This window comes from Rosa rugosa, chromosome 1 (assembly GCF_958449725.1).
Source record: "Rosa rugosa chromosome 1, drRosRugo1.1, whole genome shotgun sequence".
NCBI lineage: Eukaryota > Viridiplantae > Streptophyta > Magnoliopsida > Rosales > Rosaceae > Rosa > Rosa rugosa.
This window is the reverse complement of record NC_084820.1, coordinates 38,517,331-38,536,843: the sequence shown is the minus strand read 5'-3', so window position 1 is coordinate 38,536,843 and position 19,513 is coordinate 38,517,331. Positions and strand designations below refer to the sequence as shown.

The window sequence follows — 19,513 nt, the reverse complement described above, 5'->3', positions numbered from 1 at the left end:
AGTCGTCACCTAATTAGTCTTTTGCAAGAAAATTAAAGTTGTCACATAAATATTTGTTAACCGACAACTGATAGAAGTTGTCGCCTAATTGGTTTTTAACAAGGAATTTCAAGTTGTCACATAAACATTAAACGACAGCCCTGGGTACGGCCTCTACCATTTTTAGTAAATTGCATGTCAATTAAATTAGCATCTAGAGCATTGAATTAAGGTTAGGAATCATCCCTAACTACCAATCCCATACTTATATGATCATTTCTTACTTTGCTTTCTTTATTTAGTTTAGTTGTTAGTAAAAGTCTTCATTTAAATTCTTGCACTTTAGTTATTAGAAATGCAAATTACATTTTCAGTGACACTTTCTACTTCATTGTAAATAGTCATCACTAGGCTCATAGCTTTGATTAGGCTTCGGAGCAAACCAAAGCCGAGCATTGCTAAGGCTTGTTGCCTTAGAGTAGCATTTTTTATTTTTTTTTATTATTTTTTTTTTCTTTCTTTTTATTTGTTTGCTAAGTGTCTTTATTCCTGATTACCCAAGGATTGTGGGTTAGCCACTAATCTCCGTGGTACAATAACTTTGGGCATAATATTTCCCTATCTTGACAATGATACGTATGCTTGCGTAAATGTGTATCAAGTCACCTATGCATCCCAAATTGGATTTTACTTTGAATAAATTATTTATTTGATATGTTGGTAAACCAACTATCAATGAAAAACTGAACCGCAATCGGTTTGATTTGATAATTGCCTGAAAACTATTTTGAAGAAATGAAATCAAACCAGACCAGTTCAGTCATTTGTTTGGTTTTTAGGTCCAACTTGCCAGCCCTAGATCTTATCCCGTCCCTTAGAGCAAGTCCACCCGTTGAGCTTGGCAGGTCAATACTGTTCACTGCTTTTTGCCTTTCATTTCCATCATCTAGGTTGGCTAGTCAGATACTGTTCACAAAAGGTCACCAAATGTTAGTTGGCAGGTCAAGAAATTGATAAAGAGTGACCTTTTGTGAATAGTATCTGACCAACCAACCTAGATGGTGGAAATGAAAGGCAAAAAGCAGTGAATAGTATTGACAACCCAACCTCAACGGGTGGACTTGCTCTTATTACAATGAAATCCCAACTCCTAAGGCATTAAGCGCAATTTTGGAATTCAACTAATAGAATGATAGAGAAAGTATGACAAATCAAAGAATGATTCTATGCGTGTAATTGCATCTTAAACACTATAAATAAGCTAATCCTCAAATCAAATAATTTGGTAATCAATCTATTTTTATTTATTTGTAGAGAATAAGTGGAGATGTGAATTTTGGAACAAAATGACGCACAGTTGGAGTAAATGAAAGTTTGTTGAAAAAATCGACCACAAGTCAATTTCATCGTAAAGGGCGAAAAAGAAAATTGCGGGGTGTTCATTGGCTTCGTTGGTCTATGTTATGTCAGAATAAACTGAAGGGAGGATTGGGGTTTCGGAATTTGGTTGATTTCAATCAAGCTCTATTGGCCGTGCAATGTTGGAGACTTCCAATCCAGACTCTTTGGTTTCACAGGTTTATAAAGGTAGGTATTTTCCACAATCTTTCATTACGTCTGCCCCTGTTGGGAGCTCTGCTTCACTGATCTGGAAGTCTTTACTTTGGGGTAGAGAATGCCTTTGAAGGGTCTTAGATGGAGGGTGGGGGATGGTCGCTCAATCTCAATCTATAGTGATGCTTGGGAACTAATTCCGTATTCATTTTGCATATAATCTCCTCCTAATTTACTGCTTAGCTCTTTGGTTTCTGATTTGATTATGGCAGACGGAACTTGGAACTTTGATCTCATCCTTCACTCCTTTTGGCATACTGAAGCAGTAACTATTTTTTCAATTCCTTTGCCTTTAATCCCGATGCTGAACAAACTTTGTTGGGATTATACCAATTAGCAAGGTCTCTATACAATAAAAAGTGGTTATCGGGTTGCACAAGATTTTAGAGAAAGGTTTGTTGATAGAAGTGGTAGCTCAATTTCTCAAGTTGACCCGGTTTGGAAGCTTATTTAGAGACTGAAAGTACCGCCAGTAGCAAGAACATTTATCTGAAGAGTCATGCATGATATATTGCCATGTGCAGCTGTGTTACATAAAAGGCATTTGCACTCCTCCCCAATGTGTCAAAGGTGTCGACTGGCTTCGGAGAATAACCATAATTCATGCGTTATGGTTATGCCCAAAAGCAATGGTAGTTGGAAATAAGGTTCTTTCAAAGATCTATTTAGTCATGCAATATCCATTATGTCTAACACTGAGCTAGCCCTGGTTATGTAGACGAATTTGTCAGGTCAGGAATGAGGAGCTCTTTTAAACACTTTTATTGTGGAAATCTAGTAATTTTCGCCTCGTGGGCCAACAACGCAAATTGACCCAATTTGCCAAATTGAATTCAAAATTCAGGAAAAGGAGCAAAGCCAACCTTACAGAGGTTCAAACCTTGGTCTTGCAAGGACAAGACTTTTTCCTGCTGGAGGAGGATTCGGTTATTAATTGAATATCTTTTATATATAACACTTTCTTCATAAATCTCATCTGTTTTTTTTTATGATTCTATTGAGCCTTGGGTGGACCTTTGCTTGATGGATATCCTATTTGGGCTTTGAGTTTATGGGCTGGGGTTTTACCCTAGTCCAGTAGCTTCTCAATTGGGCTAGGGTTTAGGCCCTTGGCCCAACCCTATGTTTTTAGTTTTGTCTAAATTCAATAAATTCCTTGTATTAGGAACTTAGATCTCCATTGGGTGTAGTACCAATAGAGGATCTCCGCTATCTCTACAATTTGAAATGTATAATAAGTGGGTCTATTTTTACGTACCACTGTGGGTACTACCATTACCTTCTTGTCTGTCTATGTCCTTAAATGACAGCGGAATGGTATGTAACAGCCTATTCTGGCTTGTGATGAATATATTATTTCTCCCCGTGGGCTTGATTCAAAAAAAAAAAAAAATTTGTTTTATTTGAAATAATTAGATTTATTATTTTAAATACTTTGAATCTGAATAAACTACCAATGTTATGTATGAAAATTAGTAAAGTAGTGAAATTGGAGATGTAGGAAAGATGGCAGCCCTAAACCCTAATCGCCCCGGTTTCGGGGTTTTCCAATGGTGGCCAACTCCGGCCTCGCCCCTAAGTGGAACCTTCCTCTCCACACTTTGTGGCTTCTCTTCAGCCCTGCAACGCTGGTTGTCTTCGGCGAACACCCCTCCAAAGAAACCTTTTTATCAGAATGGATCTCTCGACCATGAACCTTCTCATGGGGATTCTCGAAGGAGATCTGGCCTCCAGTGTTGGGGCGTTGAGGCCGTCCAGCGCCGGTTTGCAGAGCGGGTTACTTCGGGTCGGATCCGACCGAGTCGAGCGAGGCTAAAGGATGCAGGGCTAGAGTTGCAGGGGATGTCCAGATCCGGTGGGTTGTTCCAGCCATGGCAGGGACAATTCCTCTATACTCAGAGCAAGGCGACGAGGTGGGGTCGGCTCCGAGTTGCTGAGATGGCTGTTTGGAGAAGATTTCCAATTTGGCAGAGAAGGCGGACTGGCATTGGGGTGGCTACCTTGGTGGGAATGTCGCGATCACGAAGAACAACATCTACTGATGTGGGTTGGATCCGATCTGCACGCGCGGTGGTGGTCCGGTCTGCAGGAGTGGAGGCAGGTAGTATGGCCGCGGGACTGCTTTGCTCCCGGCCTGGATGCACTTCCCATGCTCATTGCAGGAAGGTGAAGGTCCAGCTGGTTGTATGTGCCGGGGTGCAGGCCGTGGCCTGCATAATTGATGACAGTGTACAAGCAGCGGCGTAGGCAGTAGCTATGACTGGGTTTAATGCAGAAGAGGGGGTGCCCAGATCAATTGGGAGACCCACCAATTAGAGGCCCAACTCACTTCTGTGGCCCAGGTTAGGTGGATGGCCTAAATCAGATTGGGAGTATTGGGTGTCCCAAATATTTGGAACTGTTTCTTGGATTATGACCCATTTGTGGACCGAAACGAGGGATCCTAATTCTCTAGGGTTTCGTATTTGGGATCCTGGTGGTTTGATCCATAGCAGTGTTTTTGCCCGCAGCATGCAGCAATGGAGTTTTCCAGACCTCCCAGCCCTAACTGTTATGGGAAAGGAGGAATCTAATTTTGTTTTTCTTTCTAAACTTTGCCTAATTACTATGTTTAGTTTTCATAGTTGTTAGGCTCGCTTTTGAATAAGTGAGCACTGGTTGTCTAATGGGTGGTGCTAGCATACCACGTCCTAAACTTGTCTAGAGATGGCAAGGGAATGTATGTATCAGTGCCATTCTGGCTTGAGTTGAATGAATTGATTGATTTGGTTCAAAAAAAAAAAAAATTAGTAAAGTATCAAGATTATAAATATTCATTAAATTAAATTTCAATGAATGTTTGTGACTCGATCAATATATCCTAATTTGTTACTTAATAAAATTTGCTTCATATTTGTTTTTGAAATAGAGTATATAATTGATCAAATAAAGCCTAGTATCATTTGGTCTAGAGGCATAGTCTCTCCTTCGTAGGTGGGAGGTTGTGAGTTCGACTCACGAAAGACTAGTTGTAGCGTTTGAGTTGTTTATCTGATAAAAAAAAAATTGATCAAATAAACATATCCTAAAGTTTCATTTAAAATTTTTATGTTTTTCTCCAAGTTTCCATAGTTCTATCGAATTTTTATCGATATCGATATTTTCTTTAAATTTCCTTTGGAAATTTTTTCGGATGGTCGATATTTCCTCGATTTTCTATATCTTAGTCCTTGGTCTATCATTTCTTTTTATCTTCTCTTTATCTCTACATGCCAGACCACATCCCCACATCTCTTTCTCACAAAGTCACCCACAACGCACTCAATCATGCATTGATATCTCGCTCTCTCTTTCTTCGATAGCAACCACGAGTCAATGACCCATCTATCACCCTCCTTTTACCACAGCGCCGCAACCAAGAGGGGACAGCACAAAAGGGCTGCTCTCACTCCTTTTTCATTTTTTTCTTTTATCTTTTTTTTTCTTCTTTCTTTTATTTCTTTTATTTTCATTTTCCCCTCATAAATTCTCATCACATCTTCAAAATCTAAGGAGTAATCAAGTAGAAATCACCAAAAGGCTATAACATCTTCAACATTCAAGCTTGGTACGTACAAAGGAGAAATTATAATTCCAAGACTTGTTATATATATTTTCTAGTACTTCATAACTTGTCTTGGTTGTTCTCCCCTTTTTTATACTTTTTCCTTTTCCATTTTGATGAAATTGTTAATGTATATGATGTGTTTTTGTCAGTAGTTAGTTGTTGGGGGCTAGGGTTGTGTGCCCTTAGCTTAAATCTTGTGTAAAAGATGTTCAATTTAATGTAATGATGCAATTTTATATGTTAGATGCTTATATCAATTATTGTTAGGTTGAAATGCATATCTAGAAGCCTATTCAACTCTAGGATGTGTATTAGGATGTGTATTTTGAGCATGTTTGGGAGGGAGTTAGAGGCTTGACCCCCTCTAATTCCTATGCTAGAAACCCTCAATTTTGTATTCGTCGGGTTATGAGAATGGTGATTTACGCTTGTATCGTAATTGCGTTGGTGGATTGCTTAGTAGTCCAATTCCTGATTTTTACGCCAACTAGATTGATTTAGTGATCCTTGAACCGGCTATATCTCGCTCTAGTTGAGTTAGTTTGACCGAAATGACACATTAATACCGTAATTGACAATATATAGTCATTATCCCTTGAGCTTTGAACCGCCATGCATTTACATTGGATTGCTTCAAACACATAAAATTTGGGTAAAGGAACCATCCAAGCACCCTAACAATCTAACATTCCCATTTATATCATCTTTTCATTTTTGATATTTATTTATTTACAATTTTGGTTGTCGCATTTTATTTTAGGGTTTTTTACTTCAACAGTGTCTGAACTTTTCGAGGACTTTTGAAATGATACTTGAACTTTCAAAGTTATCAATGTGATACCTGGACTCATTTTTTCGTATCAACGTCGTGCCTGCGGTCGATTTCCGTCACAGAACCGTTAACTATGACCACGTGCCCAGCATGTGAGGCACTTAATGTGGTTAAAAGACTAATTTACCCTCAAAAGTATATACTTCAACAATGTCTGAACTCTTCGAGGACTTTTGAAATGATACCTGAACTTTCAAAGTTATCAATGTGATACCTGAACTCATTTTTTCGTATCAACGTCATACCTGCGGTCGATTTCCGTCACAGAACCGTTAATTATGACCACGTGCCCAGCACGTGAGGCACAAAATAAGGGTAAAAATGACCTTTCCCACTTCCTTTAGTTCTTCACGTGTCCCGTCGTACCTTCAGTTCTTCTTCTCCATTTCTATTTCCTTTTTCATCTACAAAATGCAAGCAGATGGGGTGATGACATTTCCTAGAAAAATGCAAAACCCAAAGCAAAACTTGAATCCAATTCTCTGATGGACGGACACCGCCGGGGACTCCATCTCGTCGGAGTTCTCCAAGCACAACTTGCTCGACGGCTTTGCTTCTCTGAATTTATTGCAGGCCGGAGCGGTGTAGACGGTTTCACGACTCTTGGCCTCCAGATCTGAGACTTGGAATTTACTTGAGATTTCAGACAGAGGGATCAGAGAGAGAGAGAGAGAGAGAATATGGCCAGCGGCAATGCAGACCTTCTTGTGCGGCTTGCCGGAGATATGACGGAGGCGGGCCACGCCGTCGTGGGACTCGGCTTCCTCACCGCAACTAACATCACAACATAAGTTCATGAATTTCAAAAATAGTCCGTGTCTTTGTAATTGAATCAAAATCTGCAAAAGTGAAGGAGATTGAGAGTCTCTCTCTTTCTCTCTCTGCAACTCTCTTTCTCTCTCTCAACAGCGGCGAAAAGGCGAAGGATGGTGATGATGGGAGAAAACCCAAAACTGATTTTCGCGACTGCGTGTCTGTGTATAACTATATCTATCTGTATATGATTTATCGAACAATGGGGCAATGATCATTTCACTGATTCCAGCTTCTAATCAATTTGTCCAAAAAAGAAAAGGCCTTTGGTTATTTGCGGCTGTAATATCAGTACTTAGTGGGAGCATCGGACGAGGTACTCCGGCGAGGCAATTGGCGGCGGTCGGGGTGGGTGAGGAACAATCTGAGGGTTTTACGGCGGCGGAGGTGGATGACGGGGCTGGCGGATAGGATGCGCGTGGGGCTTCAGGCGACGATGGGGCATTGAGTGGCGAGGAGCTTAAATTTTTGCAAGGTTGCCATATCGATCTAGCTGAGTTCAATGTGGTTATAGTCAGGTAGTGCTTGGAAAGGGTTGGGTGGTTGAGAGAGAAGGTGAGATCTGATTTGCGGCCATGACTTCCAATCGGAGGGGACAAATTAGAGGGAAGAAGACGTCGAAAAAGAAAAACAAGAAACAAAAAAAGAAAGAAAGCAAAAAAAATAAAAAACAATACTTTTGAGGGTAAATTAGTCTTTTAACCTCAAGTACGTGGTCATAGTTAACGGTTCTGTGACGGAAATCGACCGCAAGTACGACGTTGATACGAAAAAAAGAGTCCAGGTATCACATTGATAACTTTGAAAGTTCAGGTATCATTTCAAAAGTCTTCGAAGAGTTCAGACGCTGTTGAAGTAAAAAAACCCCGTGAAGAACTAAAGGAAGTGGGAAAGGTCATTTTTACCCTTATTTTGTGCCTCACGTGCTGGGCACGTGGTCATAGTTAACGGTTCTGTGACGGAAATCGACCGCAGGTACGACGTTGATACGAAAAAAAGAGTTCAGGTATCACATTGGTAACTTTGAAAGTTCAGGTATCATTTCAAAAGTCCTCGAAGAGTTGAGACACTGTTGAAGTAAAAAACCCTTTATTTTATTTGCTTTTTGTTAATTATGAAATCAAATCATGAAATTGAATGAATTTCGACTCATTATAAATAACCACAACTAGGCTCTTAGTTTTGTCTCACCAAAGCCAAGTATTGCTAAGGCTTAGTGCCTTAGATTAATATTTTTATTTATTTTATTTTTATTTTTGTTTTGTTTTCTTAATGACTCTTACCAAAGCTGAGCATTGCCAAAAATTGTGGGTTAGCCACTAATCCCCAAAGTGCGATAAATTCCGGACTTAATATTTTCCTTACTTGGCTTCGACACATGCGCTTGCGTTTAGAGTAAATCATGTTCATGTTAAAGGACTACACTACAAAATCATTTCCCTAGATTGGGGTTGAACCGAGTTTCCAGGTTCGATCTGGTTCCTACCCAAAAAAACAAAACCAAATGGCATGGAACCAAGTCCTATCGATTGCTCGATTTGCCTATCAGAATGGGAATGTTTTGTAATAATAATCAAAGTGCCAAGACATTAGGGACAATTTTCGTTGCAAAATCAATGGACGGCAAAATCGTTCTCCTTTTTCCATGTATCTCATTGCATCGGTGTTTAGCATTTATGAATTCTTCCATTAGGTCCAGTCCATCTGATATATGCTCCAAAATCCAAGTGTGTGTCCAATTTTCAGCTCAGCCTAAGCATAGATACATTTGCAGGCTTGCTACTTGATGGTTTAACCATTCCATTACTCTTTTTTTTTTTTTGTTATAATGGAGGGGACACTACAAAAAAAAAAATTATTTGTTACACCTTATTTGCGACAGGAAGCGCGGCCGTCGCAAATGTCTTTAATTTTGGGCGGAATTAAGCGCCCAAAGTTGGCGCCAATATATTTGCGCCCCCTATTAAGTTCCGTCGCACAAATTGTCGTAAATAGGCATAAAACAAGGAGGGTTTGCGACACATTGTGAAATACGTCGTATCAACAACCAAAAAAAAAAAAAGAAACTGCATCGACCTAAGTCAGCACGTCTCCTATAGCTAAGACGGCAAGACTCCCTTCTCCCTCTCGCTTGCTCGCTCGCTCAAAGCTAGTTCTTAGCAATACTTTGTTGTCACGACTGCAGAATCAAGCAAGATCATTCAATTGAAATCATTCTCTTCATCGCTATCAGGTAAGGTCATTCAAAGTATCTCATTTTTTGTTTTCTATGAACTGGGTGAGTCTTCCTTTTGTGATTTCTCTACTGTGAATTGATTAGGGTTTAGTAATTGGAAGAAAGTTTGAAAATTCATATTGTCTTTGTCAAGTGATTAAAGAAAATTGAGTTGGGTGCATTAAAGAAAACCCAAGAACGGGAACTTTGATTTGTGGGTATGTTGTCAAGTATATTGTTATTTGTCTGTAATTTCCCTTTTGGCTGTTAAATTGTTAGTAATGCCTTCATGATAAATTCCACAATGTCTTTTCCCTATTGATACTGTTTTATTGAAGAGTGAAAAAGATAGTATTTGCCTGTCTTGTCTTTGGTATTGAATAGAGAGCTGGAAGATTTGCTTTGGTGGATTTTCCATGACTTGTTTTCTTGTTTAAAATTCTGGCTTGTCTGTGATTTTCCATGAATGTATTTGAAAGGCATAGGTGTTCAATTTTTAAAAAGTTATTTTCTGTAGAACCTCCTGATGATGTCACATTTGAAATCCTATAAATTGAAACCCCTGTTCTCACTCAATTTTAGAGTCCTGTTTCTGTGGATGAACTTAAAAGTGTTGTGTAGTCCATTGGTTACCTGCACATTAATATTTAAAAGCCTGCAATTTCTTTCTTGCTATAACAGGGTCTCAAAGATCGTAGAGAATCATTAACATTTATTAGATGCAGATATGAGTTTGCTTTGCAATTTAAGAAATACGGATAAGCTAGACTGTAAAATACGGCTACATATAAGACCTGCACCTAATACTCTAATAGGGGGTTCATATATATATATATGGTTGTTAGGATTTTTTTTTCCTGTACTTTATATCTACTTCTTTAATTGAAGCTGAAGATAGTTGTTGGTATTAATTTGACCCTTGTTTTAATTATAAGGAATTGGTATTTGCTGCATTTATATGCTTCTGAGGTCTCTTTAACAGTCCATAATGCTTTTATCTGAGTGGTATAATTCCTAATGGATTAATTCATACCATCATTAACCCCCAGCTCCTTCCAGATTTGTTTGAACAGAGAGCTAAGGACACTTTCTATCTAGTGAATGGGAGGCTACTAGAATTGAAGCATTGCACTGGATTTCCAACCTCTTCTGAACAGACATCGTATTGAGGTAATCTGGAACTTGTTTGCATGGTTGGACGTAATCATTTTTCAGGGAGGTACCAATTGCACTATATTTTTGACTCCCTAAAAAGAAGTTTGTATTTAATGAATCATGAATGTATGCTTCCTCTATCTCTCTTTCATTTTAATTTTGGAGATCGCATGCCTGGTTATGCTTGTATATGTATAGTGTTATTTCAAGGTACTTGGTTCTATGAATGTTTATTTAACTTCTAACTCTAGTGACAAATGGACAGATCACCTTTCATTTTTATTAAACAAGGACTAACAGTGGACGGGCTATGAATGGCGCCGATTGAATATATATATAGAGACACACACACTTTTTATTACTGCATAGAATTTAGATACAGAAGCAATATATAATATGGTCAATGATAAGCCTCTAGATGAATTGGTCCTTTGATAGTTCTTGGGCCATTGCTCGTCTTATTTTGCTTTTTGGGTAAATTCTAATTATATTTTAACTTTATGTGAAACAGGTGTTGACTTATCTAAAGGACATATTTAACACCCTTTTGGAGGCACTTTCAGATCCTTCTGATAAGGTACTATCTATATATGGGCCTGTATGTAAAAATGTAGCTTGTTAACATGTTGAACCACATTCATGTGGGTATCTAATATTTCAAGTCTGATGTCCAGGTGGTTCTCCTGATTCTAGAGGTTTATGCATGCATAGCGAAAGATCCACAACACTTCCGCCAGCTTGTTATCTTTCTTGTTCATAATTTCTGTGTAGATAATTCTCTTCTGGAGAAGTGAGTCTCTCTCTTTATCTCCAACTGTAGCTGTGTGGGTTACTTTTCTTGATTTGACTCTGCTCTTTTTTCTTTTTCCCCAAGGCTTGGTGCTTTCATAATTCTCCGACTGTGTGTGCTTTTAGATGCTGAAAGGGTCTACTCAGAACTGTCTACTATACTAGAAGGAGAGTCGGACCTGGATTTTGCATCTATTATAGTTCAGGTAGGTTGTTATTTATTGGACAGCAAAAAGCAATATGCATCAGTGACCTATTTCACTATTTTTTTCGGGCATGTATTTTCTTTTTATGTAGATGAAGTTTTTTCATCCTATCGCCTACAAGTAAACTATTTGCTATATATATATATATATATAGATCCTATCCAGAGTGGAGCTCCGCTTTGAAATTAACGTATGAAGTTCGAGTTTTGGGTCACTTTTCGGTCGCATATCCACATCTCGACCGTTCAGTTTTTAGGTACTAGTGTATAGATCATCTCTGCAACTTTTGCAGCCAAATTGATGATCGTTAAGGTATCTAACTCGCTTAAACCAATGGACAGACTGAATCTGTCAACCTGAACCGTACTACCTTTAAGGCAGTTATCAATGTCTTAACGATCATCATTTTGGCTGAAAATTTGCAGAGACGATCTATACACTAGTACCTAAAAACTGAACGGTCGAGATGTGGATGTGCGACCAAAAAGTGACCAAAAACTCGAACTTCACACGTTAATTTTCAAAGTGGAGCTCCGCTCTGGATAGGATCTGTATATATATATATATATACATATATATATATATACATATATATATATATATATATATATATATATATATATATTTACTTGTAAGTTTATGGATGTGTCCAACACATAGTGATCGCTGAACTGCCTCAATTCTTGTACATTGCAAGTTGCAAAGTCATTTATTTTTCCCCATATGTTATGATTTCAGAATTATTGTTCTGCAAATGTAAGCTAAATGTTAATGTGTTTCATGAGTCCAGTGAGTAGTGTAGTTATGACACTGTCTCAGTTTTAGTATGGATGGCATTAATTTTTTGTTTTGTTTTGTAAGTTGCTTTTTACTCTAGGAAGTGACTTGAATACTTGAATGTTTGTAAGGATATAGGAACTTGAATACTTGCTATTTACTCATCTATGAACTGACTTGAGAACTTGAATGTTTGTAAGCATAAGGGAACTTGAATACTTGCTATTTACTCATCTATGAACTTGAATACTTGCTTATTGAGGAAAGAGCCTAACACGAGATAGCCTAAGGGCAAGAAAAGTGACCTGTGAACCTTTTCAATCAATTCATTTTGTATGTTCTTGTCCTTTCATTGTTTGATTCTTCTAGTGAGTTTCCTCAACTTAATTATTCACCGGAGCTTATATCTTTGTATAGTTAATGTGAAAGGTGTGTCTTTCTGTCTTTCACTCTTTTCTTAGTTAAAATGTCAAAGATATGTAGGTATCTAACATAAACCAAATTCAATTTTATTTTTTATAAAAGAATATGCAGGTATTAATTTTTTTTTAAGGTTCTGCAGACCAAAAAAAAGAACTTTGGAAGATTCTTTTCTTTCACTTTCCACTGCTTTACTTGAGAAGATCATTGTAGTTGAAAATATATTTCTTGTCAGTGAATTTTTCAGTTTTTAGTAGAGGTTATTCTGAACAAAGCATATCCGAACATACAATTTCGTGAAAGGAAAAGAAAAATCCTAAAAGCCAGTGCAACTGGACTGGAACTTAAAAAATGAGAAATACCTACCATTGATTTGAAGCATGAGCTTCCAAAGCAAATTAGGGAATTCCTGATTAATAAGCAATAAAACCTTTTATTTATTGATAGAGAAGGAGAGCAGTACCACATTATTATTTTCTGAAGTAGCGCCAAGTAACATTTGGCTTTGCTGTTTACAGGCTGTCATTATAATTATCAAGGATAAACCTCAATGAGAGACCTTAAACCCAAAATGGGAGTTACCTTATAGTCACTGAAACCAGCATCAGTGAAGAGCTTAGCCCATTCTTTCTCATTCCTTTCTTTTCCTGTGACGAGGGCCATCATCAGCATGTCGAAGAACAGCTGCGTTTCAATTGATTCCTCATCGCCTTTCTGGTTCTCCATCATCATATCTATGATAATCACCTTGCCTTTCTTGTCCTTGCTTGTAATTGCCACTCTAGATCGCTTAAGTATTTTGATACATTCTTCATCGTTCCAGTCATGCAATATCCACTTCTCGTGACATAAAATAACGATAAGCATTAGAAGTGCTTTGGTCTTGGTCCAGAGTTTTATATTGGTCAGTGAATTAGATATAGAAGTGACTGTTACTTTGTGTTTTAAATAGTTGCCTAAAATAATGCATTTTAATCACAAGTAGAATAGCATATAGAAGAAATATACATAATATCCAAACTTTTTTAGGATAAAATTATATCTGAAATTTAATTACCTTGAGTAAAACTGTATCGGCAGGAGGAACTGCCTCAAACATGTCACCTCCAGTATATTTCAAGTTCTTACTTCCTTGCAGGTCAGCCACCACATGTGGGAGATCAAGTACAGTGCATTCAATATGTGGGAATGCATCAGCAATGGCCTTTGCCACAGTTCCTGTACCACCTCCAACATCAACCAATGACTCTAATCCCTCAAACACTCCTTTGCAATCATCGATGATCACGCTGGTGACCAACCGAGCATCGCTAGCCATGGCATCGTTGAAGAAATGGGCAATACTTGGCTGATGGTTCCCGTAATCCCAAAATGTCATCCCATGTGCTGTGTCAAATGGCGTAGGGTCATCATTTTGGAACCAAGTGCTCAAGTAATTCCATGGTTTGGTCAAAACAGGATCGAGCATGGCAGTTAAGAAGGGCGTTAGGCTTAAGGGATGATCCTTCAGAAGGAGCTGGGAAGCATCAGTAAGGGTATAACCTTCCTCATCAGTTTTACTCAGCTTTTTCTTAGCAAAGAAGCCAGAGTGCACCAATATTCGCATGAGGCGGTAGACGCTGTGGGATTTGGTTGGGTGGATTGGTAGTGCAGATGTGAGCTCAGAAAGAGTCATGGGGTAGCCATGTTTGTTGATGATATCTGGTATACCTAGTTGAATTGCAGATTTGAGGGACATGGAGTTTATGAAGCTGAAGATGTGGTTCCAGATGTGGGCTTGAGCATGAAGTAGGTCGTTGGAATGCTCTCCATTTGACCATTTTTGGTTAAGGTGTCTAAAGCTGTTTAGCCTTTCCATATTGATCAACTTAGTGTGTTGTATATCAGAACACAAGTAATGAACACTATATATAGACTTCAGAGTAGCCGGTTTAATTTTTTTTTTTTTTTTTTGGGATTATTTTTGGACCAATTTCAATACATTAATGCAAATTACCCTTAACCCTAGAAAAATGAAATCCTCTCTTAGAATCAAGGAAAAATATCACAAGGGTGCGGCTATTGCCACCCTACTAACTATTTTGTTCACCCTACAAGTTTTTGATTTATTGAAAGACTAAAATGCCTCAATATAAAATTACAATAAAGGAAAATATCTTATTAAAAAATCCTACAAAACACATACTTAAACTTCATTTTTAATCTTTTCACTCATCGTTAAACCCTAATTCTTTCTTAGCATTCATCTTCTTCAATCGTTTTCGTGTTATGCTAATAACTTTTATGCCTAAAAAATATATCATATTAACGCTAACTTGGAGCCTAAAAATGAGATAATTGCGTTTTTGTTTTCATGTTTCTTCGTTTATGATCATAGAACTTAAAATTACACATGGGCATTGTCCCTTCACTATCACTCTCACTTTGAAATTAATCACTTGCTGTCAAATTGACCTACCCTTTTCATTTACTTTGGAATCCATGCCGTGCAAACCGTGCCTTTTTCGGTATGTATATTGGTCCCTGTTATGGGTTTAAGTGGGGTTTGGTTATAGCTTACGATGGCACCCATTATGCATGTTTGTGTTCTCTTTCTAACTGCTTCCATTAAAGCTCGAAGTTTTGCCTCCTTTTGCTGTCAAATTTTGTTGTGCTTTGCTTAGTTAGCTATGGCTACTTTGGGTTTTGTTGATTAAGATGTTTGTTTGAAGATTGGAACCAAATTCTTGATTCAGAGTGGTACCCACTTGCTACTATTGAAGGAAAGTGGGTTTCTTTAATTCTGAGTTGTGATAGAAATTAGCTCTGCTAGGAAATGTGCATGAAGGGTGTTTGATATAATGCCTCTATGAATGAGTATACAACTGGAGGTTGTTGCTAATATTGAAGGAAAGTGTGCTTTTCTTAGATATTTATGGTACTTTGGGTTTTGTTGATAAAGATGTTTACTTGAAAGTTGAAACCAAATTCTTGATTCAGACTGCCGCCCACTTGCTAATATTGAAGGAAAGTGGGTGGGTTTCTTTAATTTTGAGTCATGATGAAAATTAGCTCTTTTAAGAAATGTGCATGAAGGGTGTTTGATATAATGCCTCTATGAATGAATATACAACTGGAGGTCTACACGATTAGTTTATATATTAATTCATGTTTGATTTTCAATAGAACGAGACACGACACGGGGAAACCCTATGAGAGCAGCGCCGCTCTTCCTCAACCCTAGCCCATCGAGGCTAGGCTATCTACCTCCGGCCACCAACAGCCGATCTCTAAGCCAGCCATGGCTCTGGCCATTACACAGCAACAAAGGATGGAATATGATGGTGCGGGTTCCGACTCAACACCATGGAATTGCAGAGCAACCTGATTGCCCTCTGCCTATTGCTTTACCTGATCTAGGGAACCTAGTCTTCTCCGGCGAAGGACGGAACAGGATCGATCAACCCCAAATCGAGGCACTCCTTGTCAAGATGATCTCAATCAGATCTGGCGCGGGGTGTTGGGATATGGGCGATCGCATTGGAGGTCCACTAGGATTGTGCCCTTGGCCTCTCCTCCATCATCGACGGCAACCTATTCCAATCTCTTTGTCATCGGACTCATTGAGCATGACGGCTACTTTCTCCTCCACGAGGCCAAGGCTAGGCCTCTCTCAATCCCAATTTGCTGCTGAAGCCCTGGTTTTAATGGGGACTGTGGATCGATCTACTTCGTCCTGGCCAGGGACGTCAAGGCGAGGTGAGAGGCTCCGCTTGGGCGCTGCCGGCGGTGAAGCATGCAGAGATGGAGTGGCGCTCTCGATTGCGGTGGTGCACAGTGGTGGATGGCTCCTGCTCTGGTGGATGGTTTTAACGCTATCGGCGCTGGTGCTGTTGATTTGGCTTATCAAACTCCTCATCCAGCCTTTCTCGTTAATCTAGTTCCGATCAGATTCGATGTTCAATGGCTTGGGCGGGGATGTCCTGATGGTGCAACTGTCTCTGTGGTTGCACTTGGTGGTCGTCGCAGCGTCAGGTGGCAGTGGAGTCCGAGACACAAAGCTGCTAGAAGGTTGCGCGGCGCCGAGATTGGCTGGGCCTTTTGGGCTTGCTTACTCTTTTTGGGACTGGGATGAGGTCTTTGGGCCTTATCTTGGGCCTCATGAGGAATGGGTCAGCCTTCTAGGGCTGAGTCTCATTTAGGTTTTATTTACCTAGCCTATTTACTTGTCTTTGTAACATAGTTTATAGGCTTTCTTGAATAAGTGAGCATGGGTACCGTCAAATGATCGGACCTAATCTATGTATCGCTGTGGTTTTACCACAAACTCTTTATCTGCCCAGAGATGGTAGAGGGAGGATATGTAATGGTCCTTTCTGGCCTGAGTAATATTAATATATCGACATGATATTTTTCAAAAAAAATACAACTGGAGGTTGTTGCTAATATTAAAGGAAAGTGGGTTTCTTTAATTATGAGTCGTGATGGAAATTAGTTCTGCTAGAAAATGTGCATGAATGGTGTTGGTTATAATGCCTCTATGAATGAGTATACAACTGGAGGTTGTTGCATGTTTGCTCTCAGTTTGAGTTTTTTAGATGTCCAGTTGAATATTTCAATGAAATACTGTTGGAAAGTTTAAGCTTTAACTTTCTATACTTTTTCTGATACCTGAGCGAATGTATCAGGTAAAAATTAGCTCTGCTAAGGTAAAGAGAACAAGAAGCTGCATAGTTTTCGGGTGTCGTAGTAAGCTATATTGGAAAAGGGTATTTTAGATACTGTAAATGGGTGAATAAAGTAAACTTAGAATTAAAAAAATATATTTAGGGTGAGAAGAGAATGTAGGGTGAACAAAGTAGTTAATAGGGTGGCAATAGCCGCACCCATATCACAAATGGTCACTCAGGTATGACCCATTCGACACTTAACTCACTGTATTTTCAACAATATCACTTAACTAACTCACTTTTACATCTGTTTTTCATTTAACTCACTGTCGTTAATTTTACCATTAAAACCATTAAAATTGAGGGTATATTTGTCTAAACACTAAAAAAATGCATTTCAACTTAAAAAAAAAAATTTGACAAATATTTATTTTCAAATTAAAATAAAATTCTTTTTTATTAGAAATTTCAGAAATTAAAAAAAATTGAAATTAAGTTAAAAATGTATTTTAAGCGTTTTGACAAATATACCCTCAATTTTAATGGTTTCTAACGGTAGAATTAACGGCAGTGAGTTAAGTGAAAGACGGATGTAAAAGTGAGTGAGTTAAGTGATATTGTTGAAAATACAGTGAGTTAAGTGTTGAATGAGTTATAACTCAGTGACTATTTGTGATTTTTTTCCTAGAATTAAAAAGAACAATGACAATCCTGCTGCTTTCTTTTGTGGTGCTATTTAATTATGTTGTTTTTGTTGTATATGACAACAAATGAATACATTATGTAAAGCAATGAGTGAGTTTTGGATTGTTTCTATTTTTCTAGGACTATATTGCTGGAACATACACGCTTAATCACTTGGTGGCCCTGCTGATGGTGCTAATTGGTTAAGCTATAGAAATTTATAAACAATGCATTTTTGTTTAAGCTATATACATGTCCGTTCAAAAGAGGACATCTGCAGTGTAGTAAAAGTGTAGACGTCCATCATCTCATCTCGATCAGGCATCGACGGTGGCTCTGCTCTTGCCGGATGGAGACCATGGACATCTCGAACGGCGTGACCATGAAATGAAGGCCAACATGATCGAAGTCGAAGGTCTGGGCGACGAGCCCACCTGAAACTTCAAGCGCCATCAAAGTCGACTGTACACTCGTAGCCGATGAGTCCACTGGCAAGAAAAAGCTCAAGATGGAGGCTTGGTCTTTCTTCCAACAAGAGCAGCGCCGCCATTGGCGCCTAATCAAAATGAGAGGGTGAACATCCGCACTTTTACTGCACTACAGACGTCCTCGTCTGATCCTCTCTGAAGCTATACATGCTTAAATTTGGACCATAAAATTAAACTTAGCGATATTTTGTTATTGGAAATTGGTGTATGGAACTGAGGTGGGGAATAGTCTTCAAGACATGGATGATATTGAAATCTCATCCTGTCCATTGCCCTGCCTAAGTGGGAGGAGGCAGAATTGCATCATGTAGGAAGTAAAAAATTGATTGTGGGGTATCATCTGAAATAATTGTAGAACAGAAGAAACGTAAGCATCCTTTGTCAGGACTCAGGATCACAAGTTGCATATATATATTTTTTTTGATACGAAAAGACTAACAAAACAAGCTAAAGGGAGGCTCCTCTAGATCAGCCTGCGCCAAACAGATCAAAGCTAATAGCTGAATTAACACTCGAGGGAAAGTGACTGATCCAAGAAATGAGCTCGTCTGATCCATGGCCTATGGAGGCAAGGGCATTTGCCACAAAATTAGCTTCCCGTAAAGTGTGGGTGAAAACGATTGAATTGAAGTTGGAAGCTAGCTGTTTGATGTCCTGGATGATAGACTGTAGATGCCAAGGAGTGTTGGTCTTCCCAATAAGTGAATGACCAGTTGGGAATCCCCTTCAATCAACAGGTTGGTGTAGTTAAGCTCTTAAGCTTTTAGAGGCTTTCCCGGAGAGCAACAGCTTCAGTCAGAGGGACATTAGCTTTCCCAATTTGTTTAGCACAAGCAATAACAGGACATCCAAAGCTGTCTCTGATGACAAAGCCAATAGCTGCATTGTTGTTTTGTTGGATGATTGAACCATCAAAGTTGATTTTAACATGGTCTGGAGGAGGAGGATTCCATTTGATGTGCTCCCTCTGATCTGGAGGACGCCTTACAGGAGGATTATGAATGAGGAAATCTTGAGAAGTGGAAGCTGCAATGGCCACTATAGCAGGGGAGGAGAAAGCTTCATTCCTGACAACATTGTTATTTCTTGCCTTCCAAATGTGATAGCATAGAGAAATGATCTTAGCAAAGAGATTGGCATCATAAGGAGCATCAATAAATAAATCAGTTAATTTCTGGTGCAGGCTATTTGCATTAAGTAAAACAGTGCAATTGGCAAAGTTCCAAACAAATCTTGACATAGAGCAATGACATAATAAATGGTCAATAGTTTCTTCACTACCATTGCATAACGGACATAAATTAGA

General features: G+C 38.7%; 1 protein-coding gene and 1 long non-coding RNA gene across 3 annotated transcripts; one reads left to right on the top strand and one right to left on the bottom strand.

Annotated features, from left to right (window-relative positions):
* The first annotated feature begins 8,932 nt into the window (after positions 1-8,932).
* On the top strand, positions 8,933-11,309 carry LOC133738253 (uncharacterized). 2 transcript variants are annotated; one of them, XR_009860046.1, is made up of 5 exons: positions 8,933-9,057; positions 10,099-10,209; positions 10,706-10,771; positions 10,869-10,984; positions 11,110-11,309. It is a non-coding gene; the product is annotated as an uncharacterized LOC133738253 (long non-coding RNA). The 2 variants fall into 2 exon arrangements; XR_009860043.1 differs by having other exon boundaries at positions 11,069-11,309.
* A 1,490-nt stretch (positions 11,310-12,799) lies between these two features.
* LOC133724842 (probable O-methyltransferase 3) lies at positions 12,800-14,277 on the bottom strand. The gene is made up of 2 exons (XM_062151723.1): positions 13,444-14,277; positions 12,800-13,223 (listed from the first exon to the last, which is right to left on the bottom strand). Exons 1-2 carry the CDS (start codon positions 14,242-14,244, stop codon positions 12,921-12,923), a joined length of 1,104 nt encoding a protein of 367 aa, XP_062007707.1. The 5' UTR covers positions 14,245-14,277; the 3' UTR covers positions 12,800-12,920.
* Positions 14,278-19,513: the final 5,236 nt, after the last annotated feature.

Coding starts and splice junctions, on each gene's coding strand:
- LOC133724842 (XM_062151723.1), bottom strand. CDS start 14,244: ATGGAAAGGCTAAACAGCTTTAGACACCTTAACCAAAAATGGTCAAAT. Junction 13,224..13,443: donor CCGATACAGTTTTACTCAAG/GTAATTAAATTT, acceptor TGTCACGAGAAG/TGGATATTGCATGACTGGAA.